The 24,360-nt window shown below is 38.6% G+C and overlaps 1 protein-coding gene across 2 annotated transcripts in view; it reads right to left on the bottom strand.

The window, feature by feature from the left end:
- Window positions 1-9,058: 9,058 nt before the first annotated feature.
- Window positions 9,059-24,360, bottom strand: part of LOC124620002 (zinc finger protein 37-like) — a 150,702-nt gene continuing 135,400 nt past the window's right edge. For both annotated transcript variants that reach the window (XM_047146670.1, XM_047146678.1), the window contains exon 14: window positions 9,059-10,462. In XM_047146670.1, the coding sequence (XP_047002626.1) occupies window positions 10,272-10,462 (191 nt within the window). In that variant the 3' untranslated portion in view covers window positions 9,059-10,271. The remainder of the gene's footprint in view (window positions 10,463-24,360) is intronic.

Genomic DNA, 24,360 nt, shown 5'->3' with positions numbered 1-24,360 from the left:
CGTATTTTGAGATGGACCATTCGTCACTGCAGATACTATGACCACAAGTGGCTAGATTGTATAGAAGAGACTACTTAATATGGAACAAGTGGCAGCTGTCGAAGTGGGGGTATTGCTGGTGGTTAGTAGGTTCGATATGGACGGAGCTACTGATGTAGCCATCTTTATGGTGGAGGTCAACATTTAGGAAGGTGGTTTGTTGGGTTGAGTAGGACCTGATGAAGCAAATGGGGGAGTAGTTGTTCTGGTTTTTGAGGAATGTGGATAGTGTGTCCTCACCCTCGACCGAGATTGCAAAGATGTCATCAATGAGTCTGAACCACATGAGGGTTTTTTTTTTTTTTTTGTGTGTTTAGGATGGATTCCTCTAGATGGCCCATGAATAGGTTGGCATAGGATGGTGACATGCAGGTGCCCATGGGGTGGGGGGGAGGGAGGCACAGTAAGTGGCCACAATGGGACATCCTGGGTGGTTGGGTTTATGGACTTTAGGAAGCATGTAGAGGGTGGGAGTGCGGGGAATTGTAGGGGTGAGCAGAGAGATGACTCTGGTGAGAGGTTGTGGAATAGGCCTAAGGATTTGAGGAGTGACTGGAGATCCTGCTGGATTTCTGGAATGAGGTCACTGTGGCAAAGTTTGTAGGTGGACGTATCTCACAGCTGGCAGAGTCCTTCTGCCAGGTAATCCTTGTGGTTCAAAACAACAGTGGTGGAGCCTTTGTTCACAGGTACGATTATTAGGTCGGGATCAGTTTTTGGATGGTGGACTGCAGTTATTTCTGCGGTTATAAGGTTAGTTTGCATGTTGAGGTATTAGGGGAATGATGTTAAGAAATTCTGGAAAGTTAACAGGAGGTGATTCGGAGGCAATGGGGGTGGATCACAGTTGGATAGAGGAGTAAACTGAGTTAGGCAGGGTTCAACATTGGTCTTCGGTTGAGTCTGATTGGTAGGGTTGGTGGTAAAAAAGTGTTTCCACTGTGGGGATCGGGAGAAGGTCTTTAACAAGTGCTGCATGACTGAATTTGGGAGTGGCGCACAAGGTGAGGCCCTTGGAAAGGACTGGTATTTCTGTGGGACAAAGGGTTCTGGAGGAAAGGTTCATGACTGTGTTACAGGTCTGTTTAGGTTCTGGATTCTGTGTGGTGGCGGGAAGGAATTTTGGCGGGTGGGATAAGTGTAGTAGGTCTGGGAGACAGGGTTTGTCAGCTGAGGGGACATGGGGAAGGTTTGGGGGTTGTTGTAGAGGTGGTGGACAGTGGTACTCCAAGGCGAGAGTAGGAAGTGAGCAGGATGGAGAGCTTTTTGAGGTGACGTGCATGTTGCTCTAGTTTCTGGAGGGCAAGAATTTCAATGTGTGTTATGGGTTCAAGGAATTTGGGATTGCATAGTAGGAGAATTTTGAGGATGGAGAGAAGGCGCTGCAAGGTGGTTTGACGTGGTTGACTGGTTTTGCAGGACTATGTTGGTGAGGGCTAAGGATTGGCAGTATCTGAACAGGTGGAGGTCATTGTGGAAGCAGGGGTGGCAGCTGGAGATGGGTAATTTGATGGTAAGGCCATTTGGGAGGGATTCCATGAACCATGCAACAACGCACGGACAGTATGAGGGACAGGCTTCTAGCTAGGAATAAGGGAACTTTTCTGTACTGATGCAGATAGAAGGAGCAAGGATCCATGGTGGTGGAAAAAACCTCATGGCTCATACCCCCGTAATAGACCTAGATGCAAGACCCGTCCCATACATCCTCCCACCACCACCACCTACTCCAGTCTGGTCACAATCATCATTTATCCCTTCAAAGGCAACACTACCTGTGAAACCAGTCATGTGATCTACAAGCTAAGCTGCAACCACTTTGCTGCATTCTATGAGGGCATGACATCCAACAAGCCGTCTGTCTGCCTGAATGGCCACCGACAAACTGTGCCCAAGAAACAAGTGGACCACCCTGTTGCTGAGCGTGCTGCCAAACAGGACATCCTTCATTTCAATGACTGCTTCACAGCTTGTGCCATATAGATACTTCCCACCAACACCAGCTTTTCTGAATTGTGCAGGTGCGAACTTTCCCTGCAATATATCCTATGTTCCCCTAAGTCTCCTGGCCTCAATCTTCATTAGTCATTGTCCTCACCCATCCAGCTCCTTCCCTGTTCCCACACAGCCCTGATTCCACACTATCACACCCAGTTTCTTTTACTTCTCTCCTGTTCCACTACCCCCCCCCCCTGCCTGCCCTCCATCTAATCTGCAGCACTTCGCTGCCCACCACCCCTACACTGCTATCCCTCCCCTTCGCTGCCTCAGCCTCCTCCTTACCCTCACCCAGTCACCACTCCCATGATGCACTGGTGCTGCTACTCACTGTGTGTGTGTGTGTGTGTGTGTGTGTGGCCAATTTTTTGACTGAGGTCTTACTGGCCGAAAGCTTTATTTGTGTGACACTCTTTTTTGTTGTGCCTATCTGTGACTTAGCATCTTCGCTATAAGGCTTTAATTTCATTCTAATTAATCAAGTTGGTATCTATGCATACCTCATTATCTTCTATAGCATGTACTTATCTAGCATGTTAGTTACAGTATTTCTGAATTTGACTCTCAGGTTGTCAACTTTCTCCTCTCCAGAGTTGAATGTTTGTAGTTGATTGCTCAAGTTATTTCTTATAATTTTCTAGTCATTCATGTTAATCAGAAATACCTTCCACCCTTTATTACCTTTTCATTCCACACTAATGGTTAACGGATACTATCTCTATTTTCACAGAATCATGAAATTTGTGACCACTGGCAATACAATATTTCCCTGGTGGAGGCCTCTGCTGTCCATATAAGCTTTTGCAAAGCAATTTAGAATCACAACTATTTTAAATGCTTCAATCCACCTCTCAGGTCTATTTTTACTTCACAATCACATATGACCAGTTTGTAAGATAAAGGCATTGGTTAGTTGTCATGTAGGTCAGTTATTTGGCACTTGAATCACTGCAATTTGATTAGTTGTCAGTTAATGATTTATTTTCTGCAGACAGTCCCTTTTCCAACTCACTGCACAACAATAGGAGAGAAAAATACTCCACCAAGTCTGAAGTTTACTTCTCTGCTATGTGGTTTTGTGCCACTTTGTACTTTCATTCACTGCATTCAGCAGCAGCAAGTCAACATTTACTGCCTAAAGAGAAGCCTTGTTGGCCTTCCTCTTTTAAAGATTGCCTTTGAATAGTATGATCAATAATGTTAAATGCTTTAACAGCACCACTGAATCAGGTACAACACCACTTTTGACATATCTTTGCTCCTTCTGTGATGCATGAAAGACTGGTCAAGTTGCATATCATTGCTTTTAAATTACAGAGCCCTGCTTCTGCATCTTTCCACAAGATTACTAACACAATGTTACATCAGTTTGAGAAAGACCTTACTTGTACATGGAACCAAAGTGATGGCTCAAAAATCTGACATTTCAGTGTATCAGTTTTCTGGTATGAGCACTGATTTATTCCATTCCTTACTTATCACTGTGATAAGGAACAGAACACATAGGTCACTCACTCGTGTTAATTTCAGGGGTCCTGCGAAAACATTTTCCATTTCTCTGGTTTTATGACTTGCTACAGCACATGTGGGACTTCCTATTTTAGCAAGTCTGGCTCTAGTTCTTCAAGTGCAAAATGTTCAAACACGAACAGTTATTCTGTTTACTCTTCCAAACAGTTCCTCAGTGTTTGCTTAGATTCTGTTTGTAAACGTGCATTTAAATAGGATAATTGTGTTCTGCTTATGGCTTTTGTCTGATTTTTTACTTAGCTATTACAAGGACTATCAGTCATCCTCTTTGCAGCTTTTGTCTTTTTATACAAAATGTTGTACAGATATCATTGAAAGTAAGTAGGCACTTAATGTTCTTAATTTGGGGAATTTATCATGTTACATTAACACTTTAAGGGGCTGTAAGGTATTGTCTTAAAAATTGCCAGAAGAATTGTCACTTTAAAGAAACTGATTTTGTATATATATAACCTTACCGAGAAGTCTCAGGCAAAAGCAAATCAAAATAATGGTATCTAAGCTTACACAAAACAAGTTAAGGCTGAAAACCAGATGAATGGAGAATAATAAAATGAAGCAGATATAAAATAAGTAAATAAATTTAAATGGCCACTGGCATGTGTTTTCACTTTGCTTTTCTTAAGACCACCAATTACTTCCAGCTGCTGTCCCTGCATTTTCTGGCAGTTCAGAACAAAGAAGACACGGATGGTTCATGTACTTTGCCAGTGTTACTGGCTTCCTTTATTTTCATGATGTACATGACTGTATATTTTTTTATAAAACAGTACACACAACATTAAAGCTTTAATGGTAAACAATTAAGTTTTTTTCAAAAAACAACATCAGCTATTAACATCTCAAATACATTTTCAATAAAATACTGTATATGCGTTACAATCACAACACGAAACTTTTAGTTAAAAATAACACAAACATAAAAAAAAGATCTGGCAGTGCATCTGGTCTGCATATGTGGTGAAATAATTTCAAAGGCAATGCAAATATAATCAGGAAAGTCTGTACTATAGCTGAGTGGAAATTAAATTTCTTCATGAAATTAAATTTCTGGTGACCGACGATATTGCAAAGTTATAGATAATTATTTCGGATGTTATCTAGAAGTTCACCACATAAGCAGATCTTGGCCCCTCAATAGTATATTCTGAGGGAGCCAGAGATTCTTTAATCTTTCATTTAAGTGTCTGGTGGGAATGGGGAGTGATTAAGCATTGCTACTTTCATACTGAATATACTGTCAGACCATTTGGGTAAAATGTTATGAGACTGCCTCCTCTGTACTATAAAAAGTGAGTGCTTATGTCTGAAATTCATATGAATGCTTAAAGAACTATCACTTCACATCTACTACATATGAACATTTATGATTCTACATAAAGTGTGCTACAATTACAGCTGCACCTGAATAGTTTTCCATTTACTAGAACAAACATAAGACATTGGAACATTAGAACATGCAACTGCAAACTAATGGAACTTTTGGGGAGAAAGTATAAAGGCTAGAATACTGACACTGTTTGTACAACGAGACTGTGAAATCTCTATAGGATAATAAGAAGGTATTCACTAGTTCAATCAGATAAAATTTCTAGTCATGTTACAACTACGGCTATGACTCATTAAAATGGCAGTTGATTATGAGCATTTCTGAAAAAAATTTATCACTAAAGAAACTGGTGCATTTCCAGAAACATTTCTCTATTGTGCATTAATCACACAAAAGACAGACAACATGGTTACCAACTGCATACATATGATTACACCTACATAACAACGCCAACAAATAGCATCACTTAAATGGAACACGCTTCACAAGCAAACAGTCTGCAATTTCGTAAATCAAATTAATCTTAAACAAATAATTAGCTACAAAACCTTTGTATAGCACAGTATCAATTTCCATAACATATGGAATTATAATCAATAAAAATGATGAATGGTGACAGGGCATCAACAGTGCATTACATAGTGCCCTTCCTAAGACCGCAGGAAGCGAAGGAAATTAAGAATTTTAGTCACTTTTGCAGGTTTGAAACTATTTTCTACTTAATACAATTGTTCCTGTAGTCAGTCGACTGTAATCACTATGAATCAAAAACTGTCGGTATTAGTTTTGGCCGACTTCATGGTTTGAAATATGAATACAAATCTCCCATGTGTATCTCCTGCATGAGGTAAGCTTATACTCATTTCACTGAAATATTGTTTGCACAAAAAGTATTAACAAAATTTCTGCATAAAGAGAAAAATTATCTCAGAGACAGCCACAATTTTATTCAAGTCTTATGACAGCAGTATGTGCATTTGTGCTGTATATCCTACTACAAATACTTTTCTGTTTGTATTATTACATTGTTTTACTGCAGGAGAAATGGGAGACAAGCGACTCAAGTTTGAAAATCTCTTGTAAATATTAGTGAGGTAGATAATGAAGTCTGTTATATGATGTTTCAAAATGGCAGTGAATGTCAGTCTATATATTTACATTCATTCTTATCACTGAATATACAGCTGGTGAAAACTGACAGTCAATTATATTTCAAGTTTACTTTTTGCATAGTCTATAAACTACAATTTCTCTGTAAGTAAAACTGAGTATAACTTTGCAATACCATTGCTTTCATTTCATTTCATTGAATATGATGATGTTTGAAAATGTAAATGCATTAAGTTCAATTACAAATAAAAATGCTTTCAGTCACAAATGTTTAATTACTGAAGATGCATTTTCAATCTTGCAACTTCATCAACCTGCCATTGTTGATCTAAAAGCAAGCACATGACAATCACAAGAAGATTGCCATTTTTTGAATTAAAGAAAATCCTTTTAATTTTTAAATAATTCTTGATCAACTTTTTTTCTGTGATGTCAACACCTGCTTAGATGTTTGACATAACAGTGTTGTAGACAGTAAAACTGCAAATGTTCAACCCTCTTTTTGCTAATAGATTATATATATATATGGCACAGTGTCCTAATCAGACTACACTTTGTATTATTCAGTAGGAAATCCTAATAAACAGGAAGGACTCAAAAATATGGAGTATGCTGCCTACTGATATTCTCAACTCTGCCATCTAGTAATGCTTACTCATGAAACTACTAGTTACCTCTCATAAATTAACCCTCTGACACACAGAGATTTAGCTAACAAATTACAGGAAATAATTACACCATTTTAAAAATATATAACTAGCTAACACGGAATTAAATCAAATGCAATGAGTTCTCGACAGGAATTTTTATGTAAGTGCATTGCATGCAAGAGAGAAAGTTACAAAAATATTTATCATCTGGAATGTTATTCTGTCATGACACTAAAAACTTCCATAGCCTTCACACTGAGTTCTTCATAACATTATCTACTCATCTAAATTTTTTTGTCAGGTGAAACTGGACATTTAAGAACCACTACAAGCTAACTTATCTATACCCTCCATTTTCCAGCCCAATATTTTCGAACATTTGACTTCCTTCTCCAGGTTACTCACATCATACCATATACAGGAATTGAATGTCTACTTTCTTCACACTGCCTTCTTCCTGCACATCACCTGATTCTGACTAATGGGAACTCGTATTAAAAGAAAGGAATATACATCAAAAGGAGTAACTATTATTCAATCATGGAGCTCTCACAGCACCTTCCCATGTTAATGCCTGGGGGTGAAATAAATACCAGGAAAGAATACTGGCATGCACAACTTTTGGTGGGCAGACAGCAAGTAACAAAATAGAAAGCAGCAGTTACTTCTGTTCATTCAGCACATGATCCATTGTAAAAAAAAAACTGTAACTGAATAGTGATACCAGACAATCAATATTATACAAAAAATGTAAAAAGACAACAAAAAAGGCAGATATTAATGTTCTGTCATCAGTTTGCTACCACTTGTTCGTAAGAAATGGAGCCCTGTTTCTTTTTTATAATATAACAACCCCAATTTTATTTTATGGAAAGGATGATGAAATTACAAAATTCACATTGTCATTGAAAATGTCCAAATATTACAGTTTTGTTACATGATCAAATCAGAGATATTTTGATCAGCATGGCAGATTAAGAGCCTCAAATATACATCATTGATCAGCACTGAGCTCCAAATTAAAAAACTTCTAGAATCATAGTTCTAGTCAACTCATGCAGAATATAGCATTGTACCACATGATTTTGAAGCCAAAAGATACGTATGACTCACCTCTCCCGAAAAGGGAGCTATAAGAAATATAATCACAGCAAATCTTACCCTATTCCAATTTTCATTTAAACTCTGAAAAGAGAGACACATCATTCTAGAGGTGCAGCAGTCGTGTTTACATTTGTGTTTTGTAACATCAAATATGGCACATTATCATTCTAGTGCTGAAGGGCACATTTCATTATGCCTTTTTGAAAACTTAACAAGCAGCAAATTGCTATATTTAATAAGGTTTCCACAAAATACTGAACTCCATGTTTTGCAGCAGAGAAACCATAATTGCAAATTTTATCTACATTTTAACAACAAACAAAAGACGATTCTATATCAAATAGCTTAAAATGATTTTACTTTCTCCCCTACTTTGAAACATTAGAAATTTGAAAAGATGTCATAAATAATGTAGTACTGTTCAATGACAGGTGGACATCACACCTGTACATTTCCTGAACACTACAAATGTTTATAATCAATTGATTGTTTTAAAACTTAAAAATCTTTTCAGGTATCTGGTATATACAATGTCAGGCATGATAAAACAATATAAAATGTCAAACCAACATCATGCAAAAATAAGTTTCCATCTGGCTTATACCAGTGATAATTAGCAAGAGGATCAAAACAAACTAGTTTTAAACATAATATAGTAATTAATTCATTGCAATAAGAGTTTTTAATTGACAAAATGTGGAAAGATGAATGTTGGTATGTTTTGACATTAAGTATCTGCATAACTAAAGGAACTCTAAAACTGATAAATGCTGTTCCACTACTCAACCACGATATTATTGCACTTTGCCACTGTTGGAAACACACAGCTACAGTGCAGCAAAGTAGTACAGGGTGATTAAGGAAAACACATCGCACCGTTAACATTTCCAGGTCAGTTGTGCCTATACTACCAATGCCGGTTATGTGTTGACTCATGATAAGCCGACCGAAATGCCATCACTCTCAGGTACAATAATACTGTGGCTGGCTAATACATAATAATCCATCAGAAAAGTCTTGACACTGATCATTTCCAAAATACATTTAATACAATTTTTAGCAGTTTCAGTGAAAGGATGTCAAAATTATACACAATCACAAACATGAAACAAAATTGTTACGTAAGTTAGTAATTACTTTGGGAAATATGCAGTATGTGTGAGTAATTTTGAAACTTACTGCCAGGTAACTGCATCATTAGTGATTGACTGAACATGGCTGTTATCATATAATGGTTGTAAAGTTTTACTAAAAGCAATTACAATAATGTAACAATACAAAACAGAGGCACAGTTCGTTTTTTTTTTTTTTTTTTTTTTTTTTTACTCCCCCCCCCCATGTACCATACCTAAATTCTAGTGAAAGATTTTCAGACAAATGCATCTTACAGCAGTGGTGTGGGGAGAGGGATGGAATTTCTTCTTCACATAAACAGTTCAAAACCAAATTTATAAATCCATTGCAAGATACACAATTAGTGTTCAAGTTCTGCAAGGCAATGCACTCTACAGAACATGCGACCTTGAGCCACACGCAATTTGAGGGGAAGAGCCCCTTAGTGGACATTGTGTGGAAAAATACAACAGCACAATATGTAAATATTTCTTAAATCATTCTATCTTTGGCAGTTCTGAATCAACTCTCTAACTTCCTCTGGCATATCTGACAAACCAATCAGCAGATAATGCAGTTTTGAAAGCATTTGCTAGATGCTCGTCAAACACTGGACTTAAAAACAAAAAATATAAGTTTTGGCACACTTTTGATATGTCATAATACCCCACTGCATACCAATTTCTGTTACTTACGCAAAACTCCTCTCATCCTCCTGCAATAGTATTATGGATAAGTGGCAGTATTTAATACTAGGTAGTGTCATTGCCTCCCCATTCTGAAGTCAATGTGCTACACTCTCAAACATCAACATACGGAGGGAAAGAAAAGTCTATGCTAAAGAAAAATAAAGAGTAAAATTCAAGGTACACAGATCACACATTATGGTTTACAATAGACAATAACTCTGTATCCCAAGTCTGCTTTCTTACAAGCCTTTGTGAACTGACAGCTCATTTTGTTCAATTGGTTATAAGCTAAAATACAAGGTATAGCCTTAGTACAGTGCTGTCTAGTTTTGTTGTTCTTTTTATTTCCTTACACTCAAATAATTCAGTGGCAGTAATCCTTTAGGATTTACTACAAATTATTTACAATATTTGCTCTAAGGAACACCAGTGGTTTATGACATAGCCTTCTGGAACATACTGGACAGTCATTTGTAAGTGGATTGATACCCTCAGGGTTATAAATACAAAAACATAAAAATATATGCAGTGCAATTTGATAAATAATGCAGAAAGGCAGAATGAATAGTCATACATTATTCTGGTAAATGAAAGAGATGTAAGAGAAATGAAAAGTTTGTGTTGGGTGACCATTAAAAAGATATGAAATTAGCAGCAATTGCTCAGCACAAGAACTAGCCTGCACAAATTGTACCTGAAATGTAAACCTTAAGAGTCTGTGGTGTTAAGTGCTAGCCTAGTGATTATTCCCAGCCACTGCTTCTGGTGTTCCTTGATATGATTTTTCAGTTTAGCTCTTTCCATGAATACCCTTCCACATTCTCCACAAAACAACGATTTGGCTCCAGAATGATTCCGAATGTGGTTGGTTAGATCTTCTTTAGTTGCAAATGTTTTACCTGTGGAATTTAAATTTGAAGTCATCAACTACACAAAAAGGATTAAAAATAAAATATTGTTATAAAATTATAAGACACAGGAAGCGAGCATGTGATATATAATTTACAAAATTCAGTAAATCTGCAACCAATAAATAAATTTACCACAACATCCACAGTGGAGTAATAAGTGCAAGCTCATTTTGTTTTATTGGTGGGATATATGTTTAATAACTAAACAAAATAAGTGTGAAGCACCAAACAAGCGAGTGGGAAAGTTGATAAATTTCTTGTCTTGCGGAGGATGGGGGGGGGGGGGGGCTGTGGAGTGAGCGTCAGGTTGGAGAATATGTCTCTGAAGCAGCTCTCAGAAAACTAAGCAATTTTTAGTAATTTCTGAATATGTCTACTGGCCAGCACCTTTTATATTTGACAGTTCGACTGATACAACAACAATGGTTACTGTAAATATAAAGGGACTGAACCCCCCCCTCTCCCTCTACCCCCCACCCCTCCCCGTGTGTGTGTGTTTTCAACAGTAAGAAACTGTTTCCTACCAAGTACACAATGGGTAACTATCTTAAACAAATTCAATTGTCAAAAATACAACTAAAATCACAGCGTGAAAGCTAAAATGGCAACCTAATATATGAAGTTAGCATAAAATGTTCAGAGACAGTGATAGAAGGAGAGATTTTGCTGTCTATGGCATGTTAAGGTGCAACGAACAGTCTGGGTGGAGCCTTATGGCTAAATTGGCGGTGAGAGGCACACCGTCCAATACCTGCCCCCCTTAAACTGACATAACAGTGTTGTCTTTAAATCTTCCTGTAATACCCACTCCTTAATAGGAAGAGTAGCAAATGCCTTATGGTTTTTTCATCAACTGCTAAACTTTGATGGGTAGCATCTTAGGTCCGTTTGATGTTGCAGACCTTGGGTAACTGTACAGTCTTTGAGGATATGGTGATGGGTTGGTTGGTTGGTTGGTTGGTTTGGGGAAGGAGACCAGACAGCGTGGTCATCGGTCTCATCGGATTAGGGAAGGATTGGGAAGAAAGTCGGCCGTGCCCTTTCAGAGGAACCATCCCAGCATTTGCCTGGAGTGATTTAGGGAAATCACGGAAAACCTAAATCAGGATGGCCGGACGCGCGATTGAACCGTCGTCCTCCCGAATGCGAGTCCAGTGTCTAACCACTGCGCCACCCCGCTCGGTGAGGATATGGTGAACAATAATATTAAAGTTTCTCCACAGATGCGCTACAGGGGATCTTCTTGTCATGGTAAAAATTTATAAGCTATTTTGGTATGTCCAATTCTGCTTTGTAACGAAGTATGACAGACTTTAGTGGTGTGTTTGCAGACCCATAGTTTACTGGGTTGTGTACTATCTAGTCAGTTGTCTTTCCCATTTCTTCAGGATGAGACACTGAATGTGTGACCTTAAGTTAGCACTTGGAATATCTACTTGCACGTTTCCATCTCCATTGTTTTTTTGGCTAGTTTGTCAGTCAGCTCATTACTTGGAATGCCAATGTGACTAAAGTGTTCAGAGAAAAACGAGTGATACCCCAGTACTGTGTTTGGCATACAGTACGTGATGGATGGTAGGGATCAACGGATGTCTTCGATAGCACTTGCCTATTGTTAGCAAAACACTCGGGGATTCACTGCATATAATCAAATTCTATTGATGGAAAGTCATATTTTGTAGGGCTCTATTTATGGTTATTAACTACGCAACATCAATACTGCGTTCTTTTGGCAGAGAACATTATTCTCTATACCAATTGTGTATATGTGTAGCCGACTCGTTTGTTATGTTTGGAGCTGTCCATATGAAGGAGATTAAAATAAGGATACTCTTGGATGACGGAATAAAATGCATGGCACTAAAAATTGGGAGTTGTATTGTCTTTGGTTCATTCTTACTACTGGCTTGGTTACACACCACGGAGGTGTTATTGACAGTTTTGCATGTCGAGAATCAGAGGAAGTTTAAGTTCACATCTGAGGTCTTCCAATTATACTGCTGCCAGTTGTCTGGTTCTAATGCAGGCCACGAGTCACCAGATCGTTTAATTGTCAAAGAAAATGGTATGACAGGGTGATTTGGCATTTGATTAGTTGTGATTGTGTGATTAAATAAATTTTGTTGATACTGTTGTTTTGGTAATGGTACTCTCATTTTTACAAGAAGGCTATCAATTGGGCTTGTTCAGAAAGCTCCAGTTGCCGAATGGACTCCTTTGTGGTGAACACAGCCTAGTATTTATGGTGAGCAATGCTGCTGACCTATAAACAGTGCTTTCATAGTCCAAAACATGATAAAATGAGGACTTTATAAAATATCAATAGAACTGTTCGATTCGCATCCAAGGCACTGTTAGTGGAGGAGGAGGAGATTAGTGTTTAACGTCCCATCGACAACGAGGTCATTAGAGACGGAGTGGCACTGTTAGTGAGGATTGGGGAATATTGAGGTTCTTCATGCAGCAAGTCTTGAGGTGTCATACATATGGTCGGAATATTAGTTTATTAATAAAAAGAAGTCTTAGAAAATGGCACTGGTCCACTACTTCCAGTAATTGGGTTTCAAGATATAGTTCTGTATGAGGATGGGCAGAAGATATAGTTCTGTATGAGGATGGGCAGAACGCATTCTAAAAGTGCACAGCATGCAACTGAGTTGGTGCGAAACAGTATCTATGGTTTAATCCATTTTTGTGCTTTTTGTATATACCACAAGCAGAGATCATCGACATATAATGCTTGTGCGATTGTATGCCCATCTGTGTATACTATGCCATTTACTTCAATAGCAAATATTGTGGCACTTACAATTGATCCTTGTGGAACTCCATTTTCCTGTGCATATCTGTTACTGATGATCAAACCCACCCTGACTCTTAACCAGGGTTGCCACAAGTTTCCCCAAGCGAAATTCCCTCACATTTTCCTGATTTCCAGACAAGTTTTAGCATTTGTCCCTGACAAATTTTGAGATCTCAAGGGTAAGTTGACAATCTGTCTTTGTAGCTACGGTACCAGAAACAATAGTGCAAACAAGGAAATATCTGAAAGAAAACTTGCAAGCAGAAGGCGTTTCCTGATGTGAGCAAAAATCTTCAGTACTAACATCAACATCTTTTGCAATGAACTGTTTTTAGATGGAGAAAGCAAGCCAAATGGTATGTTTTATGTTAGAACCACTGATGTTATTTTATTACAATAAAACGAAACACATTTAGCGACAAAAATATGCATTTCCTTGGAGTCACAAGACAGATTTAGAATAACTTCACTGATTTCAGAAACAACCTCAGGAAAAACTAGACCTCTTGACAGAAATCTATAATGTGGGGAAGAACTGCATAAAGCAACACTGTAGGTGACCACCAATAAAATGTTGGTTGTGTTATGTTTGTTATTGTCAGTTATTACCGATAGTGTTATATCTATTATTTTACAGGTATTTTGTGATTTTTCCTTTTGAGGAATATAGAAGTACATAGTGTACAGTCCTGGGTCCATGGATAAACCATGAAAATCTGCTGCATTATGCCACACACAAACACACCCGCCTGTGGGTAGATAGGTGAGACTAGATCCGACGGGCAGGGCCTCCACATTAGTGGGAACAAAATGGCTTCAGATCAGCAGGGCCGATCCAATACAGATGCCCGCAGTAATGACTACGGTTTTGGCCCGTTGCAGAAATCCACTTGTGTGGCCAGCTATTCACGAGCCATAGACAACAAGTTGATGAAGTAAGACCACGGTAATCAATCCTTGCAACAGATAATTTGTTCAAATACTCTGAGAATTAATAATAATGAGGATAGGTAGCAACTCACCTTAAAGATAATTGCTGAGCCACAGACAGGAGCGTAGAAAAGACTATTACATTCTCACAACTAAATTTTCAGCCATAGCTTTTGTCAGAAAACGAGAGCACACACACATTCACACAATCACTCAGACAACTCACGCGTACATGACTGCCATCTCTGGCCACTACGTCTACAGTCTCAAATCAGATCCAAACAAACCACTTCTCATGCCTCCCTGCCTCTCATCGGCAGCTGCTAGGCTAGTGGCAAGAAGTGGTGACAGCAATGACTGCAAGCTAAGGGGAGTGATAGGAAGGAGAGAAGTAGTAGTAATGAGGGAGTAGGGAAGTGGCACACATACTCAGCTGCATCCAGCTAGTGGCGATGCACTACACCTCAGTAAACAAACCATTTCAGCTACTGAGACAAAAACGAGATTTTTCCCGTGTTTTTTCCAAATTCCCCTGATTTTCTTGGCGTGTTTGAAATTCCCTGATTTTGCTGGTGTGTTTGAAATTCCATGATTTCCAAAACCTGTGCCAACCCTGTAAACAGTCTATGAGTTTAAAAAATTTGTATGAGGAATAGTAAATTTCCTTGGAAATCCCACTAATGCAAAGCTGATAAAATGTGACATTGCCACATCATATAGAACACCTTGTGTAAATCAAAAACTACTGTGACCATATGTAGGAGATGCACAAAAGCCTACTGAATCACAAACACCAATCGTAGGAGATGATCTTCGGTAGTTCGAGATCTTCAGAATCAATACTGCAACTGAGGAAGGAGGTTTCTTGATTCTAAACACCAAAAAAAGACACACATTAACCATCTGGTCTAATAATTTTCCAAAGTCACTTGTTAGGTTGATCAAATGTTGCTGTTTCTATTCTTTGTCTCTTGACTTAGCTTTGGTTCTCTCTCTCTCTCTCTCTCTCGTGAGGGAAATTTTCTATCTTGCCACATTTTGTTGAAAATTTGTGGAACAGAGTTTTTTTTTCTGTTTCTACCAAGCTGTTGAAGCAGTTGATCATGGATATTGTCTACATTGCATGTTGCCAGGTTTGTTGAGATGAAAGACAGAGTACAGTATAACCTGGCTATTACATTCCCGGAATTAATGTTTTCCTGCCATTTTCGACATTTTTCATAATTCCCGTCAAATTTCGTATGTCCACAATGTTAATTTGCACCCGATTTGCATCAACAAATTTATCATTTTCCCATGATTTATGCATTACAAAAAAAAATTTTCCTCGAGGAAAAAAAATGATGCTGGCATGATGTTTGCCATCCAGTAGTGTTTAAAAATAATACGAGGTTAAGTTTCTTGACACCAGGGCACTCCACTCAGCGTATTTGAACCAGTAAACGTGTAAAATTTGGAACAATTTGTGCCATATCTCCCATGCTACCTAGCTCTACTTGGTGTGCTGGCTGATGGGAGTAACTAGGTTCGTTTGAATAAAGGTATCATGAGCAAACACAACCATTTCCAAATTGTCTCTACTGCGCAAATGCAGTTTTGTGATTGTTGTGATCATTGTGATACCTTTGTCAAACCATATTTAGCATATTTCGGTGTTTGGCCACTTGTAGCGCTAGTTGACATCATCAGTCACTTTGCTTGGCTCAAATGTTTTTAGTTTAAACACAGTGGTAGTTGTGAACTTTTTTTTTCATGCTGAGAAAAACATGTTTCGAGAATTTATTGTTGCTGTCAAGTGCAGTATTTACGTATGTATTTTTTGTGATGTTGCACAAACAGTGTGAGTGATAGTTTGAGTGTGTGGTTTTCCACATAACTGAGGAGGCACAATACCTGATAACCTCAAGAAGAGACTTCATTGCAAGAGATGTAGAATAACACAAAAAATACTTATATACAAATTTGCACTTGACAATGAGAAAAAATTCTCAAAACGCGTAATGCTAAGCTTGAAAAAACACATAACTAGTGCTGTACTTCATTATTTAAATAATGAATGACAGCTGCAGGCTTTCAAAAACATTGAGTATGAAGTCTGAAATTGAGACAAACCTTCTTACTTCCCAGACAATTACCAGTTCCAGTTATATCAGCAGTTTTTATTAGATAATAAACCTTTATTAGATAATAAGCAAGTCCCAGACACTTCTTTTGGTGGCTGTTATGTACATTTATCATGCATAAAGTGCAAACATGCAGGAGTGTATCCTACACGTACAGCTTAAAATGTTATTTCCCACATTTTTTGAAGTCCCTTGAAAAGTGTAAAAGCGGGTTTTCACTGTATTACATTTTGTTAAAAGTTGATGATGAATGAAATTAGGACGTTAATTCTCAGATGCCAACATTTCTGGACAATATCTCATTGAAAGCTCACCAATGTCAGAGGAACTGGTTTAATTTTCTGTCAATTACCAATTCTCTGAATGCTTTTAGTGTCACGAAAGCCATTAATCTGCCATAATTTGGACCATACCTTTGCAGCTGGAGTATGTACTACCATAAAAGAAACATACTGTTCCCAGCATTCTTTCTTCTTTTTTTTCACCAAGTAATATGCTTTTGCCCTTGGTCTTTTGAATAAAATTAAATTTTTGGTAGAGGGTGTTGCCTACGTCATTGTAGAGCCCTTTGTTGTTCTCTGATGGCATCTGTGATCTCTCTGCACCACCATGGAACAGGTTGCCATCTAGCAGGACCTGAAGAGAATGGTACTGCTGTATTCACAGCTTGGATGATCACGTCCATCGTGTCTTGTACTACTCTGTCCAACCCCTTCCTCCATTTTTATTGTAATATGCCCTTCAGTGGTGAAAGAATTCCAACTGTCTCTCTGCAGTAACCAAAGCGGTAAACTATGGGTGGGAGGTAAATTTGGGATCAATACAAAAAAACAGGTAATGGTCACAACTGCGAAGATCATTGCGAGCATTCACAGCTGGATCATAAATGTGTGGTTAAGCCTGCACATTGCAGATCGGTGCTGAAAGACTCGAATTCTTTAGGCAGTGAATTAGGTCTCTCTCTAATAGTTCCCCTCCGCTAGTCTTTATCATGCTGTCCCATATGGGATTACAGATATTAAAATCTACCAGTAACACGAAAGGTGGGAGTAACTATGTAATTAGATCTTGCATATCTCTGCAGGAAATTTCTAAGACACAGGAATATAGACATTACAGACTGTCATCATTATGCTCAGTTGTACTCTAATGGCTACTGCTTCCAGTACAGTGTTTACAGGTATTTGTTCACTGACCGTATTTGATCTGACTAGTATGCAAACACCTCTGGATGGTTCTCTTTCTTCTTCAGTAGCTCTACAACCCTTGGTGAGCCTTGGCTTCTTCACCAATCTCCCTCCACACTTCTCAGTTATTTGCTGCTCTTTTCCACCCCCGGACTCCCATATTGCTGATATCCATTATTACCTCATCGATCCATCTTCTTCTAGGTCTCCCTTTCCGCCTAACTGAATGGATCATACCTTTCATCATTTTCTTTGGAATTCTATCCTCTGCCATTCTCTCCAAGTGTTCTAGCCATCGTATTCGCTGTGATTTCACAAATTTTACTATGTCCCTGCCTTGTATTAACTCTTGTAATTCGGCATTGTAGCGTATTCTCCAGCCTTCTTCCTCCCTTATTGGCCCATAGATTTTGCGTAGTATTTTCCGCTCAATGCTTCTTAGAGCATTTTTATCGTGTTCTGTCAATGTCCATACATCTGACCCGTATGTGATAACTGGGCGGACTAGGTAATTACATATTAGCAATTTAGTTTTTCTTGTAACAAGGCTATTTTTGAAAAGTTGCATATTTGCAAAGTAAGCTCTGTTTCCTGCTTGTATTCTTTCTCTTATAGCCTTTCCAATACTGTTATCATTTGTTATTAGGGCTCCCAAGTAGTTAAAAGAGGACATTCCATTGAAGCATTTCCCATTGATGTTTAGGTTTTTAGGGGTTCTTCTGGCCTCAGATTGTGAGATTACCATATATTTTGTTTTGTTTTCATTTACTATGAGGCCAATTTTTAAGGCTTCTGTTTCCATTGCCCGGTATGTTTCTAGGAGTGTATTGGTATTTCTTCCTACTATAGCAATGTCATCAGCGTATGCACATACCTGGCTAGTTTTCATAAATATGGTGCCTCTTTTGTTGATTTTATTTACTGCACTATGCAGGGCTATGTTGAATAGGACAGTGGAGAGACTATCCCCTTGCTTCACACCTTTATTAAAGTCACAGCTTTCACTTGTTCTGCCAAGGACCTTTACTTTTGCTCTTGTCTCTGTCATTGTCAATCTGATTAGTCTTATTAATTTAGCACATATACCAACTTCTTTCAGTACTCTGTATAGTTCTTGCCGATTTATGCTGTCAAAGGCTTGTTTCAAATCGATGAATAAGAAATGTAGATCTATATCATATTCATAGAACTTTTCCATCATTTGCCTTATCACACATATTTGACCAGTTGTTCCTCTGCCTGGTCGAAAGCCACACTGATATTCCCCTAGTATGCCTTCTGCACACTTCTGTATCCTTTCGTTTAATATACTTGTGAATATCTTATAAGCTGTGCTTAGAAGTGTTATACCTCTACAGTTTTCACATGCTGTTCTGTCCCCTTTCTTATAAATGGGGACTATTATTCCAATTTTCCAATTATCTGGCATAGTTTCTGTTTCCCATATCTCTGATATTAATGTGTGCAGTTCCTTTATTACAGCCTCACCACCAGTTTTTATTAATTCAGCAGTTATGCTGTCTTCCCCAGGGGCTCGATTGTTTTTTGACTCGTGCACAGCCTGGGAGACCTCTTGTAGTGTTGGCTTTCTTGCCTCATTGGTTTCATTGTCTACTTCCAGCTCCACTCTTCCCTCCTTCCCTCTTCTTCACTCTTCCCTCTTCATCTTCTAGGCTGGTGCTTAGTGTATCTTTGAAATACTATGCCCATCTTCCCACTATCTGTTCTTCCTCAATTATCATTTTCCCACCTTTACTGGAACAGGCCATTGTTTTTGGTTGGAATCTATTCTTCATTTTGCCTGTGGCATGATAGAACTTGCTTATTTCACTCTGTTCCTTTAATTCTTCTAGTTTTTGAAATTTCTTCTTATTCCACTCTCTTTTCTTTCTCTTGCACAGTCTGTTAGCTCTTCTCCTTAATTCTCTATATTATTCCACATTATTTCTGGTTTCTCTCTGTAGCACTTTTGTTCTTGCCCTTCCTCTATTGCTGACCTGCAATCTTCATCAAACCACTCCTGGGTTCTTCTGTTCCTTCTTATGCCTATTATTTCCTCTGCAGCATCCTTAATGGCTTTTTCAAACCTGTTCCACCTTTCATCTACTCCTATTGTGGTCTCTTCATTGCTCAACTTTCTGCTTAGTGTTACTTGGTATTTTTTTACTTCATGAGGGATGTTCAGTTTGTCTGTATTCCATTTCATCATCTTTCCCATTCTGTTGCCATTTGTTAGTGACAGTTTCTCTCTCAAGACTGATTTTATCAAAAAGTGGTCTGAATCACAGTTTGGTCCTCTGCAGCTCTGTACATCCGTAACTGATGTGGAGTGGCGTGCAATCACTAAAATATGGTCAATCTGATTGATTACTCCATTGGCTGCAGACTTCCAAGTACCCAGATGGATCCTTTTATGTGGAAAGCAGGTACTTTTAATAATCATATTATTCCTTGCTGTGAATTGGCATAGTAAGTCTCCATTCTCATTGTATTCTTCATGTAGTGAATATTTTCCAACTCCATACGGATGTTCATTCCTCCCTATTTTTGCATTAAAATCTCCTATTACTAGCATCAGGTCATATTTAGGTACTGCACAGTATACTTTTTCCAAGTCTTCGTAGAACTGTTCTTTAATTATATCCGCTTTTTCCTCTGTTGGTGCATGTGCATTAACTATTGATATATTCCTAAATTTACCTTTTAGTCTGAATCTGCACATCCTTTCATTTATGGGTTCAAATTATAGAAGGCTTTCCCTAACTTACCTAGTTATTATAAACCCTGTTACAAGTTGGCCTGTTCTTTCTTCTGGTCCACTATATACCAATGAGTACTCAGGTTTATCTATCTGCCCATTCCCCTGCCATCTTATTTCCTGTAGCCCTACAATATCATATTTGAATTTTAAAAAATAACCTCTGGATGATTATTCCATGTTTATTTTATTTTTGCCATATACCTTATATCCTCTAGGAGTAAGGAAGATGGTCTTCTAAAAATCTTCAGTCTTGTTTTGTAATATTTATTATGGGATAGTTTGTGATTATGTACTGAATTTCTTCCATGTGGTGATAGGGCCCTTGCAATTCTATTGTAAAATCACAGCAAAGGTATTGATGTTGTTAGCGAAGATGAAGGCGATATATGCCAATCTACGGAATGTTCCAATGTCTCCTGTGTGGTTGGCATCGTTTCTATAGATTCTTCTGCTGTCAAGGAGAGTTCTGGTTCCATCTTAAATGACATTAATTCTTTGTTTTGCCCTTTTTTCCTTCTTTTTCTCTTTTTGCTGTTTCTCATCATGGAATTTTTCAGATTATAGGTCTGGGTAAGGACTTGATCAGACACTTCTTCGGCCCAATGTCTTAGTCCCTTTTAACCACTGATTAGTATTTGTATGCCAGCAATGTTTTGGAAGAAGCAGTGGAATGGGTCTCCCTCTCTTCTCCAGTTGGAGGCATACAAAATGTCTCCTGTTATATCCATTGAGAGGCTCTGGCTGGTTCTGCAAGATTGTAAGTCAAAAGGGGTGGGAATTTCTCTTGCACATAATTTTTGTTTTGTTTGCAAGTTCTTGGTTTACAGCACTTGGTAGATTAGGAGCTGAAAAGGTTGAAGTAGGTGGGCAAGAGCTGTGACTTTTGCAAACTTTGTCATCATGTCTACTGTATGCATGTGTCCATATTTTTTTCCGTGACTCAGCATATGAAAGCGATTCAGTGTTTTATATGCTTCGATTTTCTTTCCTTTTTTAAATACAAAGCAAACCGGTGAACATTGAGGTAGCATACCACACAGTTTACACACAAAAGCAAGTTTTGCAAGGCTGACCTTCATGAAGTGATCTTCCACAGTTTCTGCATTTTGCATCTGCTGTGCAGCTGGATGATGTGTCCAAAACTTTAACATAGAAAATATCTCACGGATAGTGGAACATAATGTTTTGCATCACTCATATACACCATAACCTTAACTTTTATTGGGGAGGACATCCCCTTGAAAAGCTAAGATGAAAGCGCCTGCACCTATTTAGTTATCTTTTGGACCTGTCTGACAAAATGTATGCCTCACCATTCTATACTAGCGCATAGCTGCTCATCTGTCTGGAGTGGAAAGTGACCTGACAGATAACTCCTGTACCAGATTCCAAGTTTTATGTGGAGTAATAGTCACTGCTATGTCACCCAGTCTTCCACATGCCAGAAGTTGGTTAGGTTAGATTGTTTTGGGGAAGAGACCAAACAGTGAGGTCATTGGTCTCATCAGATTAGGGAAGGACGGGGAGGGAAGTCGGCCATGCCCTTTCGAAGGAACCATCCCGGCATTTGCCTGGAGCAATTTGGGGAAATTACGGAAAACCTAAATCAGGTTGATTGGACGCGGGATTGAACCATCGTTGTCCTGAATGAGAGTGCAGTGTGCTAACCACTGCACCACCATGCCAGAAATGCTCGGGACTGCACAGCAGAGGAGACTTTAATTGAGAGCAACACATTCCACTTGTTTTCCAATGCATCTACTTCTGTAAACTTATTTTTACCTGTTCCTTGAATAATAATGACTTGGTCATTGCAAAATTATCTCCATCTGTTCCAGTACACAGAAGACATTGAATAAATTGTTTTATTGTCGGTCTTAAGGTTTGTCCATCTCCCATTTGTGTAGCCAGGGTAGGGAAAGCAGTTGATTTGTTAACTGTCCATTGTCTATGCATATCAGCTGAGACAGCCAAATCAGTAAGGCCATTATACTGATATAGTCTGATGTGTTTAATGTGTGAAACTTATGATGTTACCTACTCCGAATAAGGACTTTCCCCACATATGCCACTCAGCCACAGCAAGGGTCATCTGGCAAGACGGCTGTTGCCAAGAGTCCTGGTGCCTGAAGAAGATTGGCATCTACTCCTTGGCATGCACAAGTGTGATCCCTATGTTGTCTGGGGGTTCTACTGAAAGGATATAAAACACCACCACCATGTCGGACTGATTACAGTATTGACTTTTAGGTGCATAAATGAACCTACATAGTTACACTGGGTGATTCAAAAAGAAAAACAGATTTATTACACACAAACTATAAACGATAGATACACATTGTGCATGTCACTGGATAGAGGAAGGTTCAAAGTTTTGATACAGCTGCACTGTTTATTTTCTGTAGCAACATAGTGACTATACATCACAAGAGAAATCATTTCGTGTATTGAAATTTGCATGAAGTTAATCCATTAAAGTGCGAAGTGCATTCAGTCATCAATTCAGCAAGAACTGGCAAACAAAATTCTTGGAAGTTAGTTGCATTTGCAAAGTGAAGAGCACCGGTTGACCACACAAGTCTGATGAAAATTTTGAATGTATCTGAGATGCATTCACACAGAGTCCTCAGAAGTTCACAAGATAAGTGGGCCAGGGACTTCAACTTCCTCAAACAATGGTGTGGTTGTTCTGCATAAGAAGCATTTACAAATTGAAGTTACTGTAGCAATTACATCGCGGTGATCATTATGGATGGTAAAAATTTTGCAATTCATTTTTCCAGGATACGGCACAGGATACTTTTTCCGAAGGACTCATCTTTTTGGACACACTGATGTTTCACCTATTGGGCACAGTAAACCCACCAAGTTATGAACCCATCATTTTTTGCAGATGAAACTGTGACAGGAATGTCTTACCTGGACTTGTTGCAAAATTGATCATTTCCTCAACTTCATGAAGATTCCAATGATTTCATTTTTATCCGATGGCACCCCACCGTACTTTCACTCTAAGGTGCAGCATTACACTAAGAACACCGTCACACAAATTTGGATTGCAAAGGGTGGACACAACAAGACCTTGTTCATTGCTGTTCGACTCCCAGGTCACATAATCTAACATCTTGCAATTTTTTTCTGTGGGAGTAGATAAACAACACAGTCTTTGTTCCATCTATGGCAGCTAAATTTCAAGAGCTGAGAAATCTAATGGCTGAAGTTGTCTAATCAATAAACAGGGATGTGTTGATTCTTGACTTGTGTGCAGAATGAAATGGACTACAGTTCTAATGTTTCTTGAGCAATGCTTGGCACTCATGTTGAGCGTTTGGTGCAGTGAGTGTGAACTTAAAACTATGAACCTTCCTCTATCCAGTAACATGCACAATGTGTTTCTATCTTTCATTGTTTGTCTGTAATCAACAACTGAAACCTCTCATTTCTCTTTTAATCACCCTGTAGTGTGCAGAGGATCTTTAATGCTATACACAGTTGGTGCTATTTAAGGTGTCCTTTCCCCATCAGTCAACACTTAAAAAAAAAAAAATATATAAGATTACTTTAACTGAAAAACTGATTTAGAGTAAATAGATAAAGATGTAAAAGAAACAAATCTAGACACACAGATGGGCCAGCATCATCCAAGACTACCTCCATGGGAAGAAAAGCACAGAAGCAAGCATAGTTGGAGATGGGGGATCGCAGATACGAAAGGAAGTAGATGCCACAATAGCTTGGGGGCCTGCGCTCACCACAAATCAAAGACTGTCACCATGGGAAGGAAAGTAAGAGAAGCAAGGATACTCGGTAATGCGGATTGCAGCACAAGAAAGGAAGTAGGTGCTGCAACAGATTGCAGCCTCATGCTCACCGCGCATGTGCTCACAAAGTGTCATGTACCTGCTGCACGGACTGGACTGTTAAGCACTGGTACTTTGGAAGATAGGCCTAACCTTTTTGAATGTCACTGATGCTTCCTGACGATGCAATGGATGATTTTTGTTACATTTTCTTTTTAATGCCATGTTTAACATCAGAACAGCATTAAGATAATGACCACAAATTGTTGAAATGAAGTGGAA

The sequence above is a fragment of the Schistocerca americana genome, chromosome 1 (assembly GCF_021461395.2).
Source record: "Schistocerca americana isolate TAMUIC-IGC-003095 chromosome 1, iqSchAmer2.1, whole genome shotgun sequence".
Classification (NCBI taxonomy): Eukaryota; Metazoa; Arthropoda; class Insecta; order Orthoptera; family Acrididae; genus Schistocerca; species Schistocerca americana.
Note: the sequence above shows the minus strand (reverse complement) of the source record. Positions and strands in the feature narration are given on the sequence as shown.